This window comes from Eublepharis macularius, chromosome 7 (genome assembly GCF_028583425.1).
Source record: "Eublepharis macularius isolate TG4126 chromosome 7, MPM_Emac_v1.0, whole genome shotgun sequence".
Lineage (NCBI taxonomy): Eukaryota > Metazoa > Chordata > Lepidosauria > Squamata > Eublepharidae > Eublepharis > Eublepharis macularius.
Genome location: NC_072796.1, coordinates 124,117,617 through 124,141,020, shown reverse-complemented (window position 1 = coordinate 124,141,020; position 23,404 = coordinate 124,117,617). Strand labels below are relative to the sequence as shown.

Below are 23,404 nucleotides of genomic sequence, written 5' to 3'. Positions count from 1 at the left end.
GCAATCGCTCACAGATTCTGACTCCTCCGCTCACAGCTTCTCAGATGTAGCTCACAGATACTAACCTTCAGGTGGCCCCGCCCTCCCAGTCAGCCAGCATCTGCAGGTGGGCCCTATAGGGATGGAGCAGGGATGGAGCCTCATCCCACTTCTCTCCTCCCTTCCTGGATGTGGCTGGTTTGGCCCCCAGGGTGGTGCCAGAGAACACCTCCAGCCACTGCTGGCTCTCTAGCTGGGGAACAGAGCAGAGCTGAGTGATCAGGTCTGGCCTGACCCATGCAGCCTGAAATCGCTAGGATCCCCTCAGCCCCAGAGAGCAGAGGAGAGGAGGTAGCATCTCAGCCGCCACCATGGTGAAGGCATCATTTAACTTGGCCTTGGTGCAGAAGGAGTCTGAAGAAGTAAGCATTGACTCACAAAAGCTCATCTTGAAATAAACGTGCTAGTCTTTAAGGTGCCATTGTGTGTCTGCTTTATTTTGTAACAACAGACTAATACAACTACCCCTTTGTAATCAGCATGAACATATCCATTTTTATACAGAAGTATACTCTGATTTTTGTGGCCTTTTCACCTAATGGCTTTTATCGTTAAATTGTTTTGATTGTAATTTTTTTTTTAAAGGAGGTGCACTCAAAACTTTAATAAAAGTTGTTGTTTTGGCTCACAAAGTAGATTTTTAGCTCACAACACTGCAAAGCTTAGAGGGAACATTGGCTGCAGTACTGCAGCTTACCACTGTGCGCCCCGGGGGCAGAGTGGTAAGCTGCCTTTCCAGTCATTGCTGCCTTCCAAAATGTGGACGCCCTTGTACCACTTTGCACAACATTCTGACCCCCTAAGCCTCAGAAGTGGCTGTAGGGAGACACACAAGATACTGCAGTGGAAAGAAGCAGAGAAGCTAACTGCTCCCCCAATACATACCACTGAAATGGCCATCTTTACAATGAAAATTGAACACACCACAAAAATGAGTGCAATATTAACTATGAGGGCACTGCCAAGAAGCAAGCGAGAACTGGAATAAGTAAAAAAAAATGACCTGATAAGGCCTACTTACCTCCTGTTCCATAGCCAGCACAGGAAGAAGGGTCACAGTATCCCGGCTGCCCTGATGCACCCTGTGGCCCGGGAACACCTGTGTGGCCAGCTGGCCCTCTTGGACCTGGGGGGCCAGGAGGACCTGGGCTCCCCGTTCGACTTTCACCCGGAGATCCTACATGGAACCAAAAAACAGTTAAATGTCTCTAAATCTCTAAAGTGTTCACCTGTAAAGCTCCACTCAGAAGCAAATTTCTCTTTTATTGTCCACCTTTCTCACTGAGACCCAAGGTGTTCGCAGATACATATTCCTAGGCAATATACTTAAGCAGCAGCACGGATACACTTGCATAACTAAAGCAGAGAAATCCATTTAGCTCTGGGTTAGTGTTATTAGAAGGAAGTCCTGTTCAGAAAATTTCAGTTGTTTAACAAGTACAACCATTTCTCAATGGAAGCATGCTTGCCAAATTTAAGGTTCATAAAATATGAAATAGAAAGGCATAAAGTGGACCCAATCACAACTCCTAAAGCATGTTTCCCGCTTGTTTGTAAACATGCCACCCCCTCACAATTTACTGTATTGAGTGCTGCAAGCCCAGTACATTTTTAAGGATGTGGGTTTTCTCATTCCATTTCTGTTTCATAGCCTACATTCTGTTCCATCTGCTTTCTGGTTCAACATGGAGGTTTTCTAAAATTTTGCACGGGCAAAATTTGCTGCAATCGGGTAAATTTAGATGTAAAAAATTTGCACCATGTTTTCAAGGGGCATATGTTCTTGTGCGCATTGGTCACCTGTGAGGGAAAGACAGCCTGACCAATACCTGTGGCACATGTGCAGAGGGCTGTACAAAATGCAGAAACCAAAAACAAAGCAATAGTTTATCACCAACACATTGGCTCCTCTCTACAAATAACACAGAACCTCAAGCTCCCAGGAGAAATTTGAATGGGAAGAATTTTGCAATTGAGGCAAACACCCCTGTGGTAGTAATGTACGTGAAACTGACCTACAGATAGAAGCACTCCGGACACTTTACCTGCAGGGCCCGGGGGACCTCTAGGTCCTTGTGTTCCAACACCAGGGTTACCTCTCTCTCCTTTTTCTCCTGATAAACCTGTTCAAGCAAAGAATAGAAAACAGAACAGATGGGAGGAGGGAAAAACTTGGCCAAAAGACTGGTTTATATTTTTCCATCTGCATCTTTTATTAGTTAAATGAGGCTAAGGATAAATGGTTCTGTTGTCCTTTCTCACGAGAAGCTGCTGCTATAATGTAATTACTATCACACACCACTTCAGAAGGGAAGACTTCAACATGCAAGTTAGGGACAAGCCCTGAATTCAGTAGCTGGACTCTGTTCTCAGCTATGGTGGACTCTTGTGTGGCCACCGATTTCCCTCACCCAGACTGAATAACAACAGTGTGCTTATATACAGCCCTTCTAGACAGATTAGTGCCCAAATCAGAGCGGTGAACAAAATCCTCACCATACAGCTGGGGCTGAGAGGAGTGGCTTACTCAAGACCACCTGTTGAGTTCATGGCAGTTGTAGGAGTCAAACCAGCAGAGTGCTGACTGGTAACCTGACCACTTAACCACTATACTACAGCAGCTCTGTTCTCTGCATCTAGCAAACCAATATATAGGCTCCTTTGCATAAGCACCAGCTGCTATTTGGTATGCTACCCATTCAAGCTATAAGTTTAAGAAGATTTACGGTGGTGTGCACAATTGCTTTCTTGTGCTTCTGAAAAACAATTTAGGCAAGTGTGTTCTCACGCACCTGATTAGGTGTTCTCTCTCTCACACACACACACGTACACACAAAAAGAGTGCAACTGAGACTTGGGGAGGGATCTATGTGGATATGCAGAAGAATGGTCATGGAAACTAACTCTAATAAGGTTCTGTTCATATGCTTGTGATGCTTGTTGCTCCCATCTTCAGACTGTCCTCCAGGGCTGAGTCGGTATTTTTTCTGGATCAAACCCAGGGGGCATTTTGTTGAAAAAGAGCTGGAGGAACCTATTAGCATAACTCATTACCATATACCACGCCCCTTGACATCACCTGAAGTGTGTCATTAGCATAACTGATTTGTCACACCCCCTGACATCACCTATCCTGGCTGTTTTGGACCCAATCCTGGCCATTCAGAGCCAAAATTGGGCCCAAAATGGCAAAAGGGCTGAAAATGGCCCAAAAGGGGACAAAAATGGTCAGGATCAGGCCACTGCTGAGCAGGAGAGTGATCCACCACCCGTCAGAGGCCCAATCCGGGCCGATTCGGCCCCGAAACGGGCCCAAAATGGCTGAGAGTCAGGTGGGCAGGGCCACCTGACAATGTGACCTCTTTGGGGAACTGCTGGAACTGCATTCCTGTGTGTTCCCCCTCAAAATGAGCCCTGATCAAGCTCATGCGCACAAACTGCTCAGTGGCTCAGAGACAGCACAGAGCAGTATCAGACTAGGCTATGGGCGAGCCTGGTGAGACTCCCCACCCTGCAATGGGTAACCTTGGGCCAGTCACTCACTCTCATCCTAAACTATTTCACAGAGTTGTTGTCAAAGACGAAAACCATGCTGTAAGCTGCTTCGGGCCCCCTTTGCAGAGAAAAGCGAGGGATAAAGAAATACGAAGCAATAAACAGCATGCTTAACAAAGAAGTGCAGCCAATCCCGATCATCTGACAATGTTATGATGTGCGTCACAATCACATTTTCTATAGCAATGGGTGCAACATACAAGAAACATTTCTATCATTCAAATCGATCCCAATTTTTTCTACAGCTTGCCAATGCTGACGGAAAAAGTCTACTGTCTGCCTTCTTCCTTTTACACATGCACATGCAATAGGTTATTGCACAATCCGACAATCAATGTCTCCTTTCCTTAAGTGACGGGATCTTTTTCCTGCCTTCCAGTATTGGTCATACACAGGGCTTTTTTTCTGGGAAAAGAGGTGGTGGAACTCAGTGGCTTGCCCTCGGAGAAAATGGTCACATAGCTGGTGGCCCCACCCCCTGATCTCCAGACAGAGGGGAGTTTAGATTGCCCTCCACGCTGCTTGGCGGCGCGGAGGGCAATCTAAGCTCCCCTCTGTCTGGAGATCAGGGGGCGGGGCCACCAGCCATGTGACCATTTTCAAGAGGTTCCGGAACTCCGTTCCACCGCGTTCCTGCTGAAAAAAAGCCCTGGTCATACACCTTTCTCAGATTTACACACAACATTTTAGAGTGCATGCTTAGGTTGCAAACTTTTAAAAATTGCAGAGTATAAAGTTGCCAAGTAGTGTAAAGACTGCTTGGCCAGATCAGACCAAGGTCCATGGCCTTCCATCTTCTAAGAAACGGCCAGCTTCTGGGCACTGGCAGACTTGGGGAAGTGCTCACCTAACAAAAATTAAAAGTCTCTCCCCTGTTCCCCCTAAAGAAGGCATTCGTCACACTGAGACGAGGCAGAGACTGACCTGCTAAACAATGCGATCATTTTATCCTTCATTCTCTTTCATAAGCCACAGATTTGCAAGTTATTGCCAGGAAAACAATGCCAGGCAGTGCAACGATTCTCTTTTACACCTCAGTTGCTACAGATCTATATAACTCCCTTCTTATCCGTATTTGCCGCCTGCAAGCAATTTCAGATGTGTTTATCTGCCCAAGGGGAGAATGTTTCTTTCAAGTCACGAAAAGCCACCTCTCGCCCACAAAATGATTCTGTGCAGAGGTATAAGATCCTAAAGCCTCCAGAAAAAGAAAATGATGCAGAGTGCCAAAGCCACTTCATTTAAATAATGCATTTCAGTGAATCATGTTACAAATGCAATCCTAAACAGTTACATAAGTACACGCCATCAAGTGCCGACTGACTTATGACGACCCCATCAAAGGGCTTTCAAGGCAAGTGAGAAGCAGAGGTGGTTTCCCATTGCCTTTCTCTGCGGAGTCTTCCTGGGTGGTCCCCCCCCCCGGTCCCCTGCCCCATCCAAGTACTGATCCTGCTTAGCTTCTGAGATCTGACAAGACTGGGCTTTGCAATGCCAACTTCCCTCCCCATCTAAACAGCTACCCCTTCTCAAGTCACATCTCTCATAAAGTAGCACAGGCCACCCTGGCAGTTAAGAAAGCTCCGGCTTGAGCTATGCTTATTGGCTGAGACTCCTTCACCTGTGTATAATAAAGGCACGATGCGTTTTAATGTACTTCTATGTACTTTTAACATTATAGTTTTGTCATCTGTCGCTCTTAGCTCATGCTTTGTGTGTTTTAATTGCTCTATTGTGATGGCCTTCAGCCACATGCAATAAACAGTTTTCTGCTTTCTAGAATAGCATAAAGCTGCTTAGGACTGCGCTGTTACACGTATCTGTATGCGCCATCACGTCGCAATTGACTTATGGCAACCCCAGCAAGGGGCTGTCAAGACAAGTGAGAAGGAGAGATGATTTGCCAGCACCTGCCCCATGGCGCAGAGTGGTAAGCTGCAGTACTGCAACCCAAGCTCTGCTCACGACCTGAGTTCGATCCTGGTGGAAGCTGGGTTCAGGTCGCCGGCTCAAGGTTGACTCAGCCTTCCATCCATTCAGGTAGCCAGCTCAAGGTTGACTCAGCCTTCCATCCTTCCAAGATTGGTAAAACGAGTACCCAGTTTCCTGGGGGTAAAGTGTAGATGACTGGGGAAGGCAATGGCAAACCACCCTGTAACAAAAGTCTGCCAAGAAAACGTTGTGATGCGACGTCCCCCCATGGGTCAGTAATGACTCAGTGCTTGCACAGGGGACTGACTACCTTTACCTTTACCTCCAGAATCATAATCATGTTTATTGCATGTGGCCAAAGGCCATCGCAACTGGGCAAATAAAACACATAAATTAAAAAATGAAGAATAGATGATAAAACTATAATGATAAAAAAACATAAAAGGACATAATCAAAAAGAGTCCAGTAGCACCTTTAAGACTAACCAATTTTATTGTAGCATAAGCTTTCGAGAATCAAGTTCTCTTCGTCAGATGCATGATCCGAACAGTTCGGATCATGCATCTGACGAAGAGAACTTGATTCTCGAAAGCTTATGCTACAATAAAATTGGTTAGTCTTAAAGGTGCTACTGGACTCTTTTTGATTTTGCTACTACAGACTAACACGGCTAACTCCTCTGGATAAAAGGACATAGAATCACATTTGCACCTTTGTTATACACAGATGAAGGAGTCTCAGCCATTAAGCTCAGCTTGAGCCTGGATTTTCTTAGCTGCCAGGGTGAATTGTGCAACTTTGTAAGAGATGAACGGATCCTGATCAGAAAGAAGGGGGGTTAGGTTTTCCACCACTGGAGAGGAAAATCTAAGATTTCCCCCAAGCAATTTATTTCTGGGCTCTGTATACAGAAGGAAGAACAAAAGATAATGTGGTTAAGAATGGCAGGACTCTAATCTGGAGAGCCAGGTTTGATTCCCCAATCCCCACTCCTCTGCTTGAAGCCAGCTGGGGTGACCTTGGGTCAGTCCCCGCTCTCTCAGAGCTCTCTCAGCCCCACACACCCCACAGGGGATGTTGTGAGGATAATAACAACACACTTTGTAAACCACTCTGAGTGTGGCATTGTCCTGATAAATATATATATAAATATATATATAAATGAGGCGGTATATAAATGAAATATTATTATATTATAAGATCTTTAGGAACTGAAGCTCCACAAATACAAAAACACTCAGCAATTGGTGTTTGTGTGTAACGATCCTCTAGAATGGCTGAGAGCCTGGTTTGAAACCTCAGAGTGCCTTCCTCTTCAGAGTGCTGTTGGTGGCTGTGCTGTGTTACATACATTTTGCAAAAATTTGAACCCAGTACATTCTCTTTCCTTCCACTATGAGTAGGTGCAGCATTGGGTCCAATGGACCTTCACTTCCTTCCCTCGCCCCAGCAGGCTGCCCAATGAAATTGATGGGCAAGAGATTCAGGACAAACAAAATCAAGTACTACTTTATTCAGTGAGCAATTAAAACTGCCAGAGGATGTAGCGATGGCCACTAGCGCAGAGGACTCTAAAAGGGGATTTGATGATGAATTGTTTTCCGCTGCCCCAGAAGGTTCGGACCAGAACCAACAGGTTGAAATTAAATCAAAAGAGTTTGGGGCTAAACATTAGGAAGAACTTCCTGACAGTGCGGTCCCTCAGTGGAACAGGCTTCCTTGGGAGGTGGTGGGCTCTCCTTCTTTGGAGGTCTTTAAGCAGAGGCTAGATGGCCATCAGCAGTGCTGATTCTGTGAACCCAGGTAGATCATGAGAGGGAGGGCAGAAGGGGTTGTATCAGTGCTTAGTTCTTGTGGCCCATCTTACATGCCCAGGGTAATGCCAATCGCCACCTTGGGGTCACGTAGCAATTTTCCAGAGATCCTGGGTTTTTTTTGCCATCTGGGCATGGAGAAGGGCTCGCTGGGTGTGTGTGGGGGAGGCAGTTGTGAATTGCTTGCATTGTGCAGGGGGTTGGACTAGATGACCCTGGAGGTCCCTTCAATCCTATGATACTATGATGAATTCATGGAGGGCAGGTCTATCAGCGGCTACTAGTCATGAGGACTAAAGGGAACTTCCATGTTCAGAGGCAGCAAAGCTCTGAGTACCAGTGCCAGAAGCAAGATCAGGGCCTCAGCCTCTTTGCCCTGTTCGTGGCTTTCTAGGACACTTGGTTAGCCATTGTGTAACACAGAATAATGGTCTAGATGGACCTCTGATCTGATACAACAGCAGGGTACTTCTTATGTTCTTATGCACACCACGGTCACTGGGATATCACAGCAAGCTGGGTAATAACTCTGCTAATCCAGCTGCCCCTTTCTCCCTATGGCTGTGGTTCCTAAGTTACACATAGTACAACGCACACAGCTTTTGACCAAAAAACAATACATTTTGAATATATCTGATAGCATGCCTTGATCCATGTTGGCATTGTTGTACTCCCCCACTCCAAAATCTCTTCCCATGTCCCCGACCTGAAATGGAGGGTAGATCCCAGCATATCCTATCACATGTTGTGTACTTCTCATAGCAGACATCAGAGAAAATGCAGCTGTTGTAAAGAATGGGCCTACTTTTAGAGTACAAGGACATAGCAGGACAAGTCCTAGGAGGGGGAAGAGAATCAAACACGTGGTAAGATTCAAGTCCAGTAGCACCTTAAAGACCAACAAGATTCCCAGGGCAGAAGCTTTCGAGAGTCAAAGTTCACTTCATCAGATACCAAAGGGAAATTTCACGAAAGCTTATACCTTGGAAATCTTGTTGGTCTTTAAGGCGTTTGTGGAACTGAATTTTGTTCTTCTACTGCAGACCAACACGGCTACCCATCTGAAACACACTGTAGGCATTGCAGGTAACATTGCTTTAGGCTAATTTACTTTGCCCGAAGTGCCCTTCCAATAAGCCACTCATTGCCAGAGGCCATATTATGCAGGTTCCTCTGCTAGTGGTGTCAAGCCAAAGACCTAGCCTAGGCTATTCCAAGAGCGCCAGCCTTTGACTTTCCATGTGTGAGTTTTGGAAACAGCAATAAAAGCTGTGTTTCATTTGGTTAATTCAAAGCCATAAAGTTCCAAGCTGATTCATGGCTGCCCCCTCCTTGCCCCCCTCCTCTCCCTCCACTATTTTCCATGCCTCATTTTGCTTCCTTTCACTTCACACCCTATATACACACTCATAATCTAAATTAATAGTTTAGCCTATTCATAAAAACTTAAGTGTGCAGAGAATAGCAGCTGGCCTTCCGGGGCTCTCAGCCTATGTGCCGTGCTTGGCTCCTTTCTTTGTGCGTGCTTTCATGAACCAAGTATTACTGTTATTATTAGAGCTAATTAAAGGAGTTGCCATTGGTTCTTAATCAGCTTTTTAATCAGTTAACCAATTAAATGTGCATGTATTGCATACAGACAGCACCTTTTTGTAAAAATGAAGGGCTTCTAAGATAACATTTTTTATTACATGTAGCCAAAAGGAAAAACTATATTTCTCATTCTCTGTTCTGGTAACAGAGTAATAATAATCTTACAGTAGTCAGAAATTTCCTCAAACAACTGGTGGAGTTCACTGTCAGCCTCATCAACTAAAACTGGCCACCACCAGTTAAGCCATTAAAGCCTTCATGGTTCAATATACCGATTAAGCCGATTACAGTGCCCAGTCCTAATTATTAGATCATTTAATCTCTTATCAGTTCTATACGACTTTCCCTGTGCCAAAGTTCTTCACAATAGCTACCCTGCTCACCCCTGCAATATCCCATTGAGTTAGCTACAACAAGCGGACTATACCAAAACCTAAAAAGCAACATGACTCCAAACAATACACATCAGTCCTAACATCCCTGTGCAATTTTTTCTTGAAAACTTCCCCAGAAAGGAGCGGATTTCATGTGCTCAATAATGTTCTCTGCATCTCAAGAGAATTTAGGAAGCCCTACCGGACATGCACAGCTCGCCACATTGCAGTTGAAAGACACGTGGGGGACAAGGAGGGAAAGAACATTAGCTGCTGTGCATCCGCCCTGAGCCTGCTGGAAATGTGGGGAGGGCGGAATAAAAATCGAAAATAAATTAATTAATTAAATCAAATCTACAGTGGGGGCTGGGTCAGTCGTCCACAGAGGAGGCCACTTCAAAAAACCCACCCCCTGTAACCACCACCTCACCTTGCTTCATTGTAGACCTGCCCATATCTGGAGAATATGCAATATTCTCCCCACCACCATTTCCTATGGTATTCTCATGTAGACTTTCAAGTTTATGCTAACCTCCCTCCCCCTCCCCGCAGTGCCCTTCTCTCAACCCACAACTAAACACAATGGAATATTTTTCTAAATGAAAGGAGGAAATAGCAGAGAAGGGCAATAGCCTTCATTTTCTGTTTATCCATTTTCTAATATAATTATTCTTAAAAAACAACCAAGCTCCTTACTAAACCTTACCTGCCGGACTAAACACAAACTTAAGCTCCCACTGCATTTTTTTTTTTTTGTTACTGCACAAAACCTGCCCAGCTGCATGTGAGAATAAACTCGGGCTGACAGCACAGGATAGGTGAACAGGATTAAACAGAAAGCTGGAGTCCACTGCACAGATGCAGATCTTTGCAGGATAGAGTCTGCCTTGAGAGCAAACCCGAAGTACAATTCCAGTAACCTAGAAATATACTTGGATTGAAGTCATATTGTTGAAATTGAAAGCTGGCTGGAAATTCAAACCAGTGTCTCCAGACCTTCAGGCTTCCCAGCCTGGATTCATGAGAAGGCTGAATATTTTCTAGTGTAGTTTGGAAGCTGAGAGGCAGTCAGGTGATTTGGCGCAAGATTAATAGAGCTGCAAGAAAAAAACCCAGCCTGAGAGGCCAGGTTCTTAGGCTGGCATCCCAGTATTTTTTGGACCGATGGTATCGCATTCAAGCTTACACGAAGGCTGAAGCCAGAGCTTTTCACTGTGATTAAAGACTCTCAGAATGCACATTCAGAGGGGACGAAGAAAGCAGGTCAGCTGCCCTAAAGTGTGTGCTCTTCATATCTGGAAACAGAGGGGCTATCAGATACACAGAGAAACTGCCTAGGTGATTTCCCTGGACTCCTTTATAAGGTTGCCAACTTTTAAACGTGTCCCTCTGGCTGTGCCTTGAATATCAGTTCGATCTGGAGCAATTAACAGGCGATATTCTTTAGCTCCATGCCAGGAAAAGCGGCAGATTTCTTTAAATCAAACCTCTGATTAAAGAGACTGGACTTTCCCCCCCCCCGGCCCGTTGGCAACCTTACCAGAGACTCAGTCAGCACTATTAAAGAGGCTCTTGTGTTGGAGAAATGCATGGTAAGATTTAACTGCATGGTAAGATTTAACCCAGGAAAGAGTCGATCTTTTGAGTTCGAATGCCGAATAACCAAAAAGCTGCACCGTCAGCCTGTCAAGATGCTGGTTCTTGGTTGTACTTGGCCAGACACATTAAGAGCAAGGGAAGCCTCAGGGCCCAGCTGTTAAAGGGAGAGGGGGATGTGGTGCCCTTATTAGAGGACATCGGAAGGTGAACGCTAGCATGGTTGTATGCAGGGGTCATTTCGTAGAAAAAGAGCTGGAGGAACTCATTAGCACACCTCATTAGCATAACTCATTAGCATATGCCACTTCCCTTGACATCACCGGAAATGTGTCATTAGCATAACTAATTTGCATATGCCACACCTCCTGACATTACCTGTCCTGGCAGCTTTGGACCCAATCCTGGCCATTCAGGGCTGAAATTGGGCCCAAAATGGCAAAAGGGGGCTGAAAATGGCCGAAAAGGGGCCCAAAATAGTCAGGATTGGGCCCCTGCTGAACAGGAGAGTGATTCACCACCCATCAGAGGCCCGATCCGGGCCGTTTCAGCCCCAGTCCAGGATGAAACGGGCTCAAAATGGCTGAGAGTCAGGTGGGCAGGGCCACCTGACATGTGACCTCTTTGGGGAACTGCTGGAACTGCGTTCCTGTGCGTTCCCCCTTGAAACGAGCCCTGGTTGTATGGAATTATATCTCATGCCAGTACTGGGTTCTGCTATCAATTCAGTGGCTGTGTGCCTCTGTCACTGCCTCCTGAATCCTGACGTCCCCCAGTAAGGATACCACATCCCTTCCCCAAGGTAGAAGTGAGGATCTTTCCAGCATCAAGTCACAGCCAAGTGGCACACTGCTGTGACAGAAATGACCCCAACGCTTCTTGGTTGCCCAGTCATTATACAGTTCACACCCTTGCCATTTTTAACATTTTTGCTATTGCTACGCAGTGTCCTCAAGCATAGCTTTGGCAGTGGCAACAAGAAGTAGCAACTTTTCTAGTTAGAAAAAGCAAGAAACAGGACATGAAGTCTTCTTCCTTCCTTCTCGCCATCTAGATCTCCTGCCGCCTCACCTTCCTTGACATAAAGACTGTTTTTCTTTTTAACAGAATATTGATAGTTACACTACTTTTTTCAGGATAAGCATTTTGTGAATGTGGGTAGGCTTAGAAAATATGCCATACCTGTACGGTTGACAATCTCCAGATGATTCTGGAGATTTCCTAAAATTACAGCTAATTTCCAGTCTCCAGAGATGATGATGATGATGATAACATCCAGGATGACTTAACACCCACTCAGAACGGTTTACAAAGTATGTCATTACTATCCCCACAACAAAACACCCTGTGAGGTGGGTGGGGCTGAGAGAGTGCCAAAGAGCTGTGACTGACCCAAGGTCACCCAGCTGGCTTCAAGTGGAGGAGTGGGGAATCAAACCCGGTTCTCCAGATTAGAGTCCCGCGCTCTTAACCACTACACCAAACTGGCTCTCAGTTCCCCTGAAGCAAATGGCAGCTCTGGAGGGTGGATTCTTTGGCATTATACCCCACCGAGGTCCCTCCCACCAGGCTCCACCTGCGAACCTCCAGGAATTTTCCAACCCCAAGTTGGCAACCTTAAACCTGTAAGACCAAGAGCCACTTCTGCTAAATCATTCCCACTGGACAATGAATCATCTGGATAACATTTTATTCCCTTTGGGAGATAATTCAACCAAGAGCCAATCCCCTCTCTGGCCCCTCCACAACTGCAATATATCTTTAGCATCTCGTAAATCCTTTTCTGCCACTCCTTCTGGATTTAATACATCATAGGTTAAATAACCAGACATATTTAGTCAAAGGAAAATCTCCCAAATATTTCATGTTTAATTATAGTTTGTTCCCCCCCCCCCGAAGAACATTTGTTTCCAAATCTTTAAACCACTTGAATTAGGTTTTAGACAAGTTATTTGGTGAGATAATATCATGTTTTCAGCATGAAGAAAATTCTAAAGGGAAAACTGGGGGGCCCAACAGCCTAATGGTTAATACTTGCTAAAGGTAAGCAGAACTTATCCACAACCAAACCTTCAAACAGACACACACAGGGGAACCACAGGGGGACAAGTTCCCTGGGCCATACGGTTGCCAGCCAACTGCTGACACCCAGCAGGAAACTGGAGAATGGGGACATGGAAAGGGAGCCATTGTCTCACATAGCATCACATCCGTGTTTTCCTGGAAGTGACATCACATTGAATGCAATAAGAGCAATTTTTAAAAATGTTCTCCTGCTGCCAAAGGAGCAAGTAACAAGAGGCACAGTTTGCTGGCAGGAGGTTTATTGGTGGGACACCTGGCAGCCTTACTGGGCCATATTCCAACCACGCTGCTATGATTTGTATGCAAATTCTGCTGTTTGATAAGCAGGATTGATCTCACAGGACTGCTGTGCCTCCTTTCCAGAAGCACTGAGATTTCGCCACACAGCAGTAGATTCCTTTCAGTTTGCAGCAACGGCCCTCGTCTTTCTCAGATCTAGGCCTTTAATTGCAACCATTGACCTGCTTAATTTCTATTAAAATAATGTTTCTCTTTCCTCCTTCTAACCTACCCATCCCTCCTTCTTGTTACTTCTTCTAACATATTCATCCTTAAGCTCTTCTTGTTACATCAGTTTTTGTACTTCTGTCTCTCCAAATCTGACTGTAGTTCCACTACTGCAATCCACTTTATGCAAGGGTGGGGGAGTCAGTTAGATTGTGGGTCTTGAGTAGAGGTGGGCACGATCCCAAAAAAATTACCGATCAAGCTGATCGTGGATCAGCGCCGGCGACGATCCCGAACTAGCGATCCACACCGATCATCTCCCATTTCCGATCCGTGGATCAGGGATCAGGGAGGCCAAAGCGGAGGGGTGCCCCTCTGTTCCCAGTTATGTGGGAAGGTGGGTGGTGGCGGCGGCCAACTCTCTCAGTCTCTCTCTCTCTCTCCAAAGGCTAGCAAATAGCAAGCAAGAGCTCTGTCCCACTCCACTGCTCGCAGAAAGTGAAACCCAGCCTGGGAGACCATGGCATGGGTCCCATTCAGCAACACAGGAGGTCTGTGTTTGGCCGTCAGAGCTGCCTATCAGGGTTTGAAGGGATGAGATTGGAGTGCCCATGGCTACAGAACACCCCCTTCCCCCTCCCTCCCCTGGGTGTCTTCTCCCAACTGGTGAGTGCTTTGCTGCTCCGTGGTTGGAAGGAAGCCCTGCTGATCAAGGAAAGCCGGGCTTCCATTCGGGTTTCCAGGGCAACAGAAGGACGGCAAACACAGCTCAGGCATTCCCCTGGCTCCGTTGCCAGGGGAATAGATTGCTGGTGCCTGTGTGTCTGGATTCCCGATCCAAGCCCGATCGCCCCGATCAAGCACCCCCCCCCGAACGCTGGATCGGTCGCCGTGGATGGCACCGATCCGCCGGGTCCCGATCGCGCGATTGCCATTATCGTGGGTATTTTTCAATCATAATGCCGATCGTGCCCATCTCTGGTCTTGAGGCACAGGTGACAAGGAATATGCTAGAGAGATCTGTACAGTAGTCCATCATTTAGGGTTGCAAATTACGGCTTGGGAGATTCCAGGAGATTTGGGAGTGGTGCCTGGGAATGGCAGAGTTTGGGGAGGGAAGGGAGCTCAGGAGGGACGTGATGTCCTAGAGTCTGTCCTCCAAATCTTCCTTCTTCTCCATCAGAACAGTTTGGATATCAGTTGTAATTTCAGGAGAACTCAAGGCTCCACCTGGAGGCTGGCATCCCTGCCTCCATTTACTTGTCAGAAGGTAACTAAAGATCCTTTGGGCACACTGCAGCAATTTCTGAACTAGTCCAACAATTATCCTCTTTTCTCAAGGAGCCCTGAGATCTTTAGTCCTATGAGTGGAGCCAAGCATCATTAACATAAAACTGTCATAACGTTCAACAAATTACAACTTGCAGAATATACATGGGGGGGGCATGAAAGCTAAATGGGTATATTTTATAATGTCTGTTTACCCCTTGTGTACCCGTTACTTTAGTGGACATTTTTGCCCTCAAAAGCAGACTGACAGAAGCATTGCAAGGGCACCATCCCTTGTAGCGTATCAAAAGTTTGATAACTCCAAAGCTAGTTGACTTACAGCATATTTACTCTCACTATCTGTCTGTACAAAGGAATAATGATAGAAGTTTATAAAACACAATTTGGACAGAGTGGATGGAGAGAGGTTTTCCTCTTTTTCCCATAATACTAGAACTTGGAATCACCCAACAAAGTTGGTAGGCATGCAGCAGGTTCAGAAAATGTAACAGAAAGCACTATTTTTTTTAACATAAAGCATAGATAATGTACAGAATTCACTACCATAATATGTATGCTATGACAGTTAAATAGACCCAGGGCTTTTTTTCAGGAGGAACGCGGGGGAACGGAGTTCCGGAACCTCTTGAAAATGGTCACATGGCTGGTGGCCCCGCCCCCTGATCTCCAGACAGAGGGGAGTTGAGATTGGAGCGGCGCGGAGGACAATCTAAACTCCCCTCTGTCTGGAGATCAGGGGGCGGGGCCACCAGCCATGTGACCATTTTCTCTGAGGGCAACCCACTGAGTTCCACCACCTCTTTTCTCAGAAAAAAAGCCCTGAACAGACCCTCCATTTTCTGAGGCACTACACCTAAATACTGGATGTTTGGGACAAATAAAGAGGGAGAGCTGTTGCCTTCATTCCCTGCTTTGTAAGTTTTCCAGAGGTTAGCCTGTGGCTGGTCAGGATGCTAGACTGGATGGATTTTTGTTCTTGTCCAATACTGCTCTTCTTATGCTCTTAAAAGGTACATTTTTATGTACAAGCGCCACAGATACAAACAGGTTCTGCAAAGGAGTCCTCACCAACAGATCTAAAATAAATTCTCTGTCTTCCAGTGGAAGTCTAAAAGAGCAATCTGGTGTAAGCAGTTTGCATCCCAAAGTAAACTTTTTGAGAGTGCCGTACAGTTGGAACTGGAGGTCCTAGGCCAGGTTGGCATAGGATCAAGTTATGATATTAGAAAGCCTGGTGCTGAATGCTAATGAAAGTGTCCTTACTCCTTAGATATCACTTCCACATTAGAAACAAAGTTGATTCTGCCCAAATGTCTCTCTTGTTTTGACAGCTGTTTTAGCAACCGAAATAATGAATGTGAGAATGTTGATTCCACGCCCTCTTTTCTTCCTGCAAAACTAACACCCAGGTCTCTGGCCCTCTCCACAAGCCTATAAAGTCAGCGTTGCTACTTACATTATCATCACTGGAAACATTATTTGTTCCGTTCTACACCTTTGTTTCATCTTGGCACAAATCCAAAACCATTCCTTACATTTTGCTTTTCAGAGGGTTCCCTATATCCCACTTTTCTTTAGCCCATCCAATTTGAATCCGCCTCACTCTTGTTTCCAACTTCCCACTTCCCTCAATACCTCAACCCATTTTTTTCGGTACTCCGCTAAACAACACCGCTCTTTGTTCAGCTTTGCCATAGAAACCCAAGGCTGACAAGCTCAGCCTCCTAAATCTTGTCTCCTCTTACACTAAAGTAATTAGAATTATGGCGGGGAGGGGGCCGGGGGGAGAGCAGGACCTCCAGTCTCTGAGGTTGCTGAAAGGTTTCCTGTCAGAACCGACAACTTCGTATTAATTCTCAGGGCTCCCAAGTGAGCCATTTGACAAGCCAAAAGATGTGTGACCATTCTAATCGACCCAAAGCCATTCCAAGATGCCATTCACAGGTGGGGGAGAGGGAGAAATACAGCCCTAGGACTGTGTATATCAGCATATGTGCATTTAAACCGTCTTAACTCCCATTGCGTTCGAAGAGATTAAACTAAGTGCATTTACTGTTGGACTTAAACTGTTAATTGATTCCTTGAAGATGTTTATGGCACTTTACAATGGACAGAAACAAAACAACAGCAACAGCAGCACTTAACCGAAATATCTAATATGCTAAACTTAAAAGAGGGACGGGGAAAACAAGGGTCATCATCACCATGATGGATTATAAGCAAATGTGTTTGGGACTAAATGACATGTGGTGCCAGAATTTTATGACTGGACATATAATTTGGCCATTAAAAAGTATCCTGGGAGGGGAGACAACTCTAGATCAGGGCTACAAAACTGGGGAAGGGAAGTTTTCACTCTTTCCCCACTGTTTCCCAAATTAGAAAATTCACCGCTGCCAACCTGGTTGCTTTAAAACTCTGCAGCGGAAAAATCTGCAAATCTTTTTTCTTCATTGGAACTTAAAGCAACCAGAAGCATGCCACTTCTGACTGGGAAACAATCAGTTTGCCCCTACTGTTTATATTCATTTTCTGTTTGTATTTATTTTCATTGAGGATGAGACCTGAGGTCCAAAAAAGATGGGAGATTCATGACAACTGAAATACTTACTCTGTCTCTTTCTTTCACAAAACGCTTGCTGGGCACTATGGAGTTATTCATCCTGTACTGACAGATAACCTCCCCACTTCTACAGCCATATATTATTATAATTATAAAATTGTAAAAAGCTACCACGCTAATTCTCTGCGTAAAGCAAGTGCAAATGAACACATGCACCCAAATTCCCTTAGCTATTGCCGAGGCAGCCACCTTAACTGCTCAAATGCCTTAGAAATTCCCATTGTAAAAGTTGGCATATAACTATCTTCCTATTTTATAGGATTCTCTCAGCATCATGGCTTGGCTTCTTATGTTATGTGTGGACTACTAAAAATTCTGTAAGGAAACCAGGCCACAAAAATAATCACATACGAGAAATGAAGAAAAATGCCTTTCACGAACATAAGAGAAGCCATGTTGGATTAGGAAAGCCCTTGTATTCATCTCCTGCTGATAAAGTGACTGGTTAGGATGCCACCTCAAGCCATACTCACCCAGATGATCTTTCTACAAAATTCTAAAAGAAAGCTGAAAACACAGTTCTCACAAATAAAGCTCTCCTTCACAATGCTGCCTAGGGATCACTGCTATTAACTAAGTTATTGATTTTGCCTGCCTTCAAGTAAATTAAAAACTATTAAGTTATCTTCCTTTTATTTATCCTGCATTATATCAGACACAGCTAAATTCTCTTTTGCTAGCCTTCAGCCAAGTTGCATTTCCAGTCCCCTTTAAATTCACCTTACCTCTTTCACCAGGTCTGCCAGGCTGGCCAGAACTGCCGGGAAATCCTGGCCTTCCCGGAGATCCTTGTTCTCCCTGAAGTCCCGGTGGCCCTTGCCTACCAGGTTCACCAGGGGGTCCGGGGATAGTTCGTGTTGAAACAGATTGGCTGGGAATCTGATTTAAGATGGAGTTATACCTGGCCAGGTGTCCTGCAAAATTCAAAAAATTTACATTTCAACCAATTAAAGCCACTTTGAGTCCCCATTCAGGGGTATAAGCATAATGTATGTTGGTTTTAAACATTTCTACCACACATTCATTGCAATCGTAAGTAGAGTTACTCCAGTCTACGTCCACTGATTTTAATGGGATTAGACCGGAGTAACTCTGTTTAGGATTGCACTGTTTGTCTCCGAAAACTCAAAGTGTTTCCCAAACTTTTTTCTATAAAGGAACCCTTAAATTATTTTTTTCAAATTCCAAGGATTCCCTGTCTAACACACTTACAGGCCAGACAAACATAATGGTAGGGAATGCAATGCAATTACTGTTAAATTATTGTCAAGAAATTTATTTGTAAAAAGCTGCTATGTATACGTCAGCTTAATCATAAGGGGGAAAGTAAAACATTTTCCTGCCTTCTTTGTATTATATAATCATTTTTCAAACATCAGATTAAATAAGTTTACTGAAATGTCAAAAGTTCATATCCAAAGTCAATATAAAGTTTCTATCAGTGTGATATTTGGGCTTGTCTTGGTGGAATGCTACTTCCTTAAAAAGCAGTCAGTACAGAGGGCTTTCAAGTTTGGTAAGGATGTATATCCAAACCCTTTGTTAAGAAGCTGGGATAACAGTCCCCAGTACAGGGGAGGAAAGCATAAATGTTTAAATAAATTCAACACCTGGTAATAATAAATATTAATTTAGTACCATTAAGTTACAGCTGACTAAAGGCAACCCCTCACGGGGTTTTCAAGACAGGAGATGAGCAGGTGTGGTTTGCTATTTCCTTCCTCTGCATACCAACCCAGGTCTTCCTTGGTAGCCCAATCTAAGTACTAACCATGATCAACCCTACTTAGCTCCCAAGCTCTTACAAGCTCAAGCTTGTATAGTATATTCAGGCTGCTAAACACATGGTGCATATGGGCTTATGCATAGACAAATGGTGGAGTGAATGGTGAAAGCAATTAACATTTTATTATATGACTTTTAGTTTTACCAGTTAGGTTGCAAATTTTACAAACCCTAATTCTTCTAGTGTAATCTGTATTGTATTGTGTTTACAGGATTTGACGGGTGATATCTCTGATTAGAGTGGCAGAATAGAGGCAGGAACAGCTGTGTTGTGCATGCTCTGGCTTTTCCTATCCAACTACACCCATGTGTAACATGGGTAAAAATTTCCTTGGGCCTGGGGTCTCTTGGTTTGCAAACAGCAGTAGCAGTTATTACACGGTGCACATGTAATGTGAGGTGGGCACTGGGAGCAATTCCTGGCAACCTCTGCTTGCTTCAGCCTTGGGGACTCCCAACTGATCCTGGACGAAGGCATGCATAGCCAGAGCGGGAGCAGTAGGAGAACTAGATGAAGTGAACATATATAGGAAGTTGCCTTATACTGAGTCAGTTCATTGGTCCATATGGCTCAGTATCAACTCTGACTGGCAGTGGCTCTCCAGGACACGAGCAAAGAAAGGCCTTTCCTAACATCAGCAACCCTCAGCTCTTTCTTATCTGAGTTGCCAGGGAACCTGGGACCTTCTGCATGCAGCACGTGTGCCAAATACACGCTCCCTCTCCACTGATGCACAATACTTTCCCCCCAAACAGAGGGACCGGAACAATAGAAAAGGCTAAAACTCTTCCACCCCCTCAAAACACCCACCTCCGATTGTGAACTTTTATGGAACTGGAGCACCACCAAGTCAAACAAAACACACAAACAACTCAACAGATCTCCTAGTTTTTTGCTGCCACCCCAAAGTTTGGACACACACCTAGTAGGTGACAATGCAAGGCATTCAGCTCTATGGGTCACCAGAGGCACAGGTCTGTATTCTACCAATAAACTAAGATCAGTAAAGATACAACTCCAGAAGAACTACGGTTGTTTATACCCACCCTGGATGAGCTGTTCGCACACCTGACGAGCTACTGCCCGTACCATTGCATGGGACTGAAGGTCTCCCTGTATAACAAGAATATACAAATTAGCTTCTAATTTTCCTCCCGGAAATAATGAGTGGTCTTAAACACAGAGGTTTCTCAGGTGGTTTCAACACGAGGAGAGGTTTGTGTAGTTTCCCTGTTGCTGCTGTAGACACCAATACAGCACAGTGGCAACAGGGCCGCCACATGGCAGGTCCCCCTACAATTTCCCTGTCCAAGTCCCACAACAGCAGCCATCCCCCCTCCCATGGGCCACCAGGGCTTTTCCAGGTTTTTTTCCTATCAATAACTGAATATTAACATATCAATATAACTTTACAACAATATACCTGTGTGTCAGGTTCTCTGAATTCCCAGCATTTGTTTTTTAAAAAAGTAAGCCTCTTTCATTGTAGAGCTATGCCTTTCTCTTTATATCTCCACAACAAAAGAGGCTTTTAAAAGAAAAAGCAAGGGATTCAGAGAACTTGGTACACAGGTTGTTGGGGGAGGGGGATGGCCATTGCAGGGATGGAGCAGGGGAAATCGCTGCGATGTGGGCAGGACGGGGAAAATCCCACCTACACAGCAGCCATCCAGGCTTTGCCTGCAATCTTTCCCAAAACTCTGCAGCAAAGCAGGTTTGGAAAAGATAGAACAGATGGGAAAACGTTCGGAGGTACATAAACACACAACAGTGCTGTAGGCTTTCCAACAGCATTGAACCCAGAGCAAATAGCCCACGTGGAAACAGCCTCATCCAATCGTTGGAAAATACGCCCATAGGACTTTCGTTTTCTAAGTGTCTTTTTAAAAGAACAATGTGCATAAGAACAGTTTTTTGTCTTCAGAACAGTAAGGACTAGAGGCATGTCCTTTTTTAAAAGTAACAACTCGTTCCTCTTCATATTCCCACTGCCTGCTCAGTTCGGTATTTACTGCGGGATTCTTACACGTTCTCCTCTTTCGCCTTTTGGTCCCGGAAGTCCCTGTGAAGAAAATCGGGATCACAATTTAGTTTGCTTCGGCGTCTTTCTATCCGCCCCCCCCCCCCCCGGCCCCACTAGTGCTTCACTGGCTTTTTAAAATATGCTGCAGCATATAGGCCTTGTGGTTTGGTCCACAGTGGAGCTGCAGTGAAAGCTTCAGTGACACTGAGAGCCAAGCTACAAGTGACGCCTTACACAGGTTGGACACTTGTCAGTTTCCCTCAAGTTTTGATGGGAAATGTAGGCACCCTGGTTTTACAGCTTGGCTCTCCATTACAGCTGCAAGACCAGGATGCCTACATTTACCATCAAAACTTGAGGGAAGCTGACTAGTGTCCAACCTGTGTAAGACGTCACTTGTAGTTTGGCTCTGAATTGCATATGAAAACGTCGCGGCAAAACTGTTCACTGGTTGATGTTGGTGTGGAGACTGTGTGGGGAGCTGCGACACATTTATGTGGCATATTTGATTCTGGGGATATTTGGTTGGATCCAGCGCAAAATTTCCATTTGCGCTAGAGTTCTTGCATAAGCAGAAATGCAAGAAAAAGACCACAGTGGGTTTACTGTATCCTCACTTCAGACTTCTGCTGGGGCAAGATCTTGTGTAGTCAAGTTCTGGGCACTATAGTAAATAGGAAGGAGTGCATTAGGTGCTGTACAAGATGTAGTGCAAGCAGAATGGCACTAAGAGCCTCGCTACAAGTGACATCTTACATGTGAACGGCACTTGATCATTTTCGCTAGTCTTTCTGGGAACTGAAGTCCCTCTCCCCCACCCCTTTTCCTCCTGTTCCTTCCCCTCTCTGTTAGAATGGCTGCCTGAAGAGACGGAGAAAGCCTACGACAGCAGCTTTTGCAAATTGTCTTGCTGGGGGGTGGGGGATGCTCTGGAGAAAGCTGACATGTCGGTGAAGTCCTTCCCTCTCTGTTAGAACTGTTAGAATCGCTGCCTTAAAAGTCAAAGAAAGCCTGCGTTTGCAAATCGTTTCTCCAGTCACAAGCCTGCTCGCAATGATCTTTGGGAGCGGGCAGCTGCAACTTTGCTAATCGTCTTGCTCGGGGAGGGGGGGAATGCTCTAGAGAAAGCTGAGAAAGTTGCAGCTGCCCGCCCCCAAAGATCGTTGAGAGCAGGCTTGTGACTGGAGGAACGATTTGCAAAAGCAGGAACAGAAGGAAAAGGGGTGTGGGAGAGGGACTTCAGTACCCAGAAAGACTTGCGAAAATGATCAAGTGCCGTTCGCATGTAAGATGTCACTTGTAGCGAGGCTCTACGTCTTTTTATGTTTCTGCTTGTGCATAGTTGGATCCAAGCTACTGGCCCTCACCCAAACCAAGCAGAGAGAAAGATCCATTTATACAATAGAGCCACTCTATATGCACGCTATTTTAAAGGTGGCAGGTTCTTGATGAGCAAGCTACTCGCAGTTCACAGAACTATGTAATTATTTCATATTTTATGGGCGAACTAGCACAGAACCTTTGTGATGATGTATGACACCGGTTGGGGTGGGAGGACAAACAGCAGGAGTTTGCAATGTGTGCTGGATTCCTATGGGCTTGGTTATGGCATAGAGTGAGTCAGACCGCGTTCTTGCTTGTTGTTTCAGTGTCTCTTTGCTGCCGCCTGCCCCACCAGCTCAGCACAGCAGATACACAAACTATAGCACAGCACAAGGGACTGAGTATGCATCAGAGAAAACATTAAAATTAAACATACTCATAGGGTAGACAGGATTTGTAATGCGCTAGTCCAAAAGGATGTGAGAGATTGTTCAGCTACTTACAGGGGGTCCAACATCTCCTTGTTGTCCAGCATTTCCCATAACTCCTGGTACCCCTGGCGCACCAGGTATCCCCTACATGGAAAGAACAAGAGCTAACTTCAATATTCTAATGCCAGGTGAAGTATGCATAAGTATTACCCAAACACATTAATTCAGAGATCCCTGACAGCAGACCTGAGAAACACAGCTGACATTCCTGCATAAGATCTTTATACACTAAAAAAAAATAACCATTTTACCAGGTCACCCTGCATGAGCACCATCTTAAGTTCCCATTTTCTGGCCCAGTCACAAGTCCTGAAAATACACTCAACATGTGTTGAGATCATGCTCAATGCCTTCCTTATTCCAACCCAGATTCTGACCATTCTGGAATGCCACAGCCTTAATTTATGCCAGACAGGTGTTAAAGTATTAAGA

The 23,404-nt window shown here is 45.2% G+C and overlaps 1 protein-coding gene across 2 annotated transcripts in view; it reads right to left on the bottom strand.

Moving 5' to 3' along the window:
- Positions 1-23,404, bottom strand: part of COL14A1 (collagen type XIV alpha 1 chain) — a 193,169-nt gene that overhangs the window by 4,703 nt on the left and 165,062 nt on the right. For both annotated transcript variants that reach the window (XM_054985560.1, XM_054985561.1), the window contains exons 42-47: positions 22,985-23,056; positions 21,162-21,197; positions 20,182-20,248; positions 18,075-18,263; positions 2,085-2,162; positions 1,061-1,216 (exon numbers count right to left, since the gene is read on the bottom strand). In XM_054985560.1, coding sequence (XP_054841535.1) covers positions 1,061-1,216; positions 2,085-2,162; positions 18,075-18,263; positions 20,182-20,248; positions 21,162-21,197; positions 22,985-23,056 — 598 coding nt within the window. The remainder of the gene's footprint in view (positions 1-1,060; positions 1,217-2,084; positions 2,163-18,074; positions 18,264-20,181; positions 20,249-21,161; positions 21,198-22,984; positions 23,057-23,404) is intronic.